Raw genomic sequence first — 4,537 nt, 5'->3', positions numbered from 1 at the left:
TGGGAGGAAGATGACCAATCTTCTTGTTAGTGGTGCTTTTTCCATTACTCGGTCTCGTGAGTTTTCCCTTGATGCTAATCCTTCTCGTCGTGATCCTTCGAACCATGCCGATGATGAAGCTTCTGGTAGTGAAGATAAAGATGATGCAGTACAAAACACTCCTTGAATGGTGTGTATTGCTAAACAAAGTCTTGAACTTGTGAATATTTAGTTGGAATAGTTTTGAATGATGATTGTATTGTTGATATTATTTTGTTATTGAATATTTGTACTGTTGTTGTTGTGGTTGGCGTTGTTGTTGTGATTGTTATTAGCATTGTTGTGGTTGTTATTAGTCTTGTTGTTGTGGTGGGCGTTGGTTAATTGTTGTTGTTGGTTAATTATGATTGAATGGAAGCAATGTAATGATGCCATTATAGGATGGTTATTGGTTGTAATTGGCAAATGGTGTAGCTTAAAAGCAGCCATATTCTGTTTGGTTATTACCCAGAAAATCGACCGACTTCTGACCGATTTCGGTCAACATTCTCATATTAAAACCTAGAAATTCATAATTTCCGACCAACTTCGGTCGGAAATTTCAATGTGCAATCTGCAAAATATTGAAATTACCGACCGAAGTCGGTCAGAAATAACCTTTTTTATTTATTTATTTTTTAATAATTCCGACCAATTTCGGTCGGTTTGTTAAAATTTAAAAAGAAATGAAAAATTATCAAATAATTATATTTCCGACCGACATCGGTCGCTATTTTGAAAAATACAACAACAACAATAACAACAATAATAATAACAACATACCCAGTATTATCCCACACTGTGTGATCTGGGGAGGGTAGTGTGTATGCAGACCTTACCCCTACCTTGTGAGGATATATAGGTTGTTTCCAATAGACCCTCGACTCATGAAAACATAAGTACCACATTAATAAAAATATAGACAAGAAGGGACAGTACCAAAAAGCCATATAAAAACAGAATAAAAAGAACAAGACAGTAAGATGATCAACAATGAAAGAAAATAATGGTTAGTCATAAAAACCTACTACCAACAGAAAGCGAGACTGCATGCCAATTCTACTGTTATGAACACTCTAGACTACCTATTTATTTTGAATAATAAATATAAAAAATTTACATATTACCGACCGATTTTGGTCGGTATATTTAATTTTCCAACAAAAATTGTCAGATAAAGTGGTCAAACTTTAGTTGAATTAACCGACCGACTTCGGCCGTAAATTGCGATTGTCTTCGATCTCCACACATTAGCGATCACTATTTTTCGACGAATTAAAATCGATCGAAAATCGGTCGGTTTTCCTATATTTTTTACCGACTTCGGTCGGTTTTCTTGGACGGCTTTTTTCAGTTTTCTAGTAGTGATATTGTATACATAGGGGAAAATCTACAATATGACGCATGTAATCATGTGAACCCAGTAGTTGTTTTAACCGGATCATGTATATATATTAAGAAATTTACTAAATATATATAAATATTTAACTGTGAACTCAATTATTATTGTACCCTAATTTAAAATTGTTGTAAAAACTACTAATAAATTTCAAATTCTGGATCCGCTTCTGAATGTACGCACTTTATCTCCATATATCACATTGTATAGGGTAAAATATGTTATGACGCGTGGCCGTCAGAAAAAAGGACACGTGGAACCCAAGATGGGGGGATGGCCAAAGACCGGACAACTGTTTCGTTTGTCACTGGAAAGAATAACGCTCATAAAGATGTGATAAATAATCTTCGCCTGGCATCATTTAATAGAGAATATTCCATGGCATTAAGAGCAATTACCCATTACAGGGAATTTGGCATTTATGTTCACCGTTACATCTTCATTAATATTCCTCATAATTGACATTAAAGAAGGGCACGATCCTAGGACCTCCTTCCCTAGACATAACTATAAATAGTGAGCTCAGTTATCATTATAGAGGAAAGGAATTTTCTGACAAACTTACGCTACATTCTATACAAAGCTCAATACAATCTTATCTTCTGACTTCTTGATTTCGTTGTTGTTGTGCCCGTAAACCCTGTTCCCAGAACTGTTGCTTCTTCTATTTCGTCTACATCCTAAGGCTAAGTATTGCATAATTTTCAATTATTTTATTATTTCAGAATTAAATTAATTCATTTGTCTATAAATCACGTATAAATTCAATTGTACCGTTTTACGGGTAAACAGTTTGGTGCCCACCATGGGGCCTAGATAGCCGTGTAATTAAATTGATCCTTGCCTTTTTTACTAACGTGTATTGATTTTTTTGTCTTAGAAAAAATCATAAGAAATGACAGATAAAACTGTTAACAACATGCACAACCCCGAGATTCGAGGGGATCAACCTCATTTGGAGGACTCAATCAGTGACACCCATAATGAGGGGAATGGCACTATACCGATGCATGACATGCAATATCCTCGAGATGTTCGGGAGACAACTCCCGATGATGCTAATGAGGAACATGTCGTTGACTTGATAAGGGTCTTACAAGAGCAATAGGTGATCATTCTAGGCCACCTCACGCGAGAAGATAAGATTATGATGGAGTTAAAGCGGGAGTTCTCGGGAGATTCAAATAATGCAAACGGATGAGATCTGATTCCTCCCGGGGCTCTCGCGAATCAAACAACACAGAGGGTCGACAACAACACTTCCAGGGGTGAAATTGGCTCCGATGGGGGGGGGGTAGCGCATCCGGCCTCAATAACGAGAACGATGATTTAACTCGCAAAAGTATACGCAATTGCCATACAAGCCAAGTGCATCACCAGAGTTAATCCCGAAGCGGTTCAAAATGCCTGAAATGCCAAAGTATGACAGAACTTCAGACCCCCGGGAGCATATTACCACCTACACAATGACGGTAAAGGGAAATGATTTAGCTCCTCACGAAATTAAATCTGTGTTGCTAAAGAAATTTGGAGAAACCCTCACGAGGGGAGTCTTGACATGGTATTCGCTGTTACCCGAGCATTTTATAGACTCCTTTGAAATGCTCGCGGATTCTTTCATCAAGGCTCATGCCGGGGCTAGAAAAGTACAAGCCCGAAAGACCAACATATTCAGTATTGTGCAAGGAGAGTTCGAGCTGCTAGGAGAGTTCGTTACTCGATTCCAGAATGAGAGAATGTTGCTCACGGCTGTCCCGGATGAATGGGCGACTGAAGCATTCACCAAGGGATTGAATCCGAGGAGTTCAGACGCTTCCCGAAAATGGAAGTAAAGCCTGCTCAAGTTTCAAGCAACGACCTGGGCGGATGCCCACAATCGGTACGGATCAAAAATAAGTATCGAAGATGATTAGGTTGGTTTTCCATCGTCGAACAAAGGATGAGAAAAGTACAGAGAAAAATTAAAGGAAGATCATGACACAGACAGACGGACTTCGAGGGGATAGTTTTTGCCCTACGAATGTACCGAAGGCCGCAACAGAGGTTTCCAGACATTGGATAGGTTCGATGTTGACAGAAGGACTGATCGTAGTAAGAACAATCGATCACTGCAGGATAAAGAAGCGTTAGGGTCGCGGGATCCTTCTTAATCCAAGTTATCGGACTACAACTTCAATGTCAGTATAGTAGAGTTGGTGTCGGCCATGAGAAACATCAAAGAAGCACGGTTCCCGAAACCAATGAGATCTGATCCCAACCAGAGGGATCCCAACTTGTGGTGTGAATACCACAGGACGAATGACCATTGGACAGGGGACTGTCGACACCTCCGGGAAGAAGTGGCAACATTATTGAGGAATGGTCACTTCAGAGAATTCTTGAGTGACCGAGCTAAGAACAATTATGGTCATAACCAGGATAATGCAGAACCCTCGAAAACAGGAGAATATCCCCCGCGTCAAACAATCAACATTATCTTCGGAGGGAATGAGATTAACAGGGTCACCTTTTTAGCAACAAAGAAGATGAAAGTATCAATAACGCATATCAAAAGTCTTCGGGAAGACGATATAATTTTTACGGATGAGGACGCAGACGAATTTCTACTACCACACAACGACGCACTGCTAATTTCTTTAAATGTGCTATATTTTAAGATTAAACATGTTGTAGTGAATCTAGGAAGTTCAGCTAATATCATACAATGGAGAGTATTGGAGCAAGCTAAACTCACCGGAAGCTTTATTCTAGCCACAAAGCTCCTTGCCGGATTCAACCTCGCAAGTGTGACAACCCGGGGAGAAATTGCATTACTCATGAACGCTGAATGAGTAATAAAAACAACTCTTTTCGAAGTGGTAGATGGTGATATGGGATACAACATCATTCTGGGAAGGCCATGGTTGCATGAGATGAAAGTTGTACCATTAACGTATCATCAATTGCTGAAGTTTCCAACGCCCGAAGGAATTAAGCAAATAAGAGTGATCAACCGGCAGTAAGGGAGATGAATGAAATTTCGGTCTCGAGTAGCAAAGGAAAGGAACACGTGGCATAGCAATTGCAGGGACCGACACCCACTCCCGACCTAGATGAAGTTAGACCGGGGTAGAGGTGTCG

The 4,537-nt window shown here is 39.7% G+C and overlaps 1 protein-coding gene across 1 annotated transcript; it reads left to right on the top strand.

Moving 5' to 3' along the window:
• Nucleotides 1-3,621: 3,621 nt before the first annotated feature.
• Nucleotides 3,622-4,248, top strand: LOC138901940 (uncharacterized). Its single transcript, XM_070189740.1, has one exon. It carries the CDS (start codon nt 3,622-3,624, stop codon nt 4,246-4,248), a length of 627 nt encoding a protein of 208 aa, XP_070045841.1.
• The last annotated feature ends 289 nt before the right edge of the window (nt 4,249-4,537 follow it).

Source organism: Nicotiana tomentosiformis, chromosome 11 (genome assembly GCF_000390325.3).
Source record: "Nicotiana tomentosiformis chromosome 11, ASM39032v3, whole genome shotgun sequence".
Classification (NCBI taxonomy): Eukaryota; Viridiplantae; Streptophyta; class Magnoliopsida; order Solanales; family Solanaceae; genus Nicotiana; species Nicotiana tomentosiformis.
This window is presented reverse-complemented; position numbering and strand designations above follow the sequence as displayed.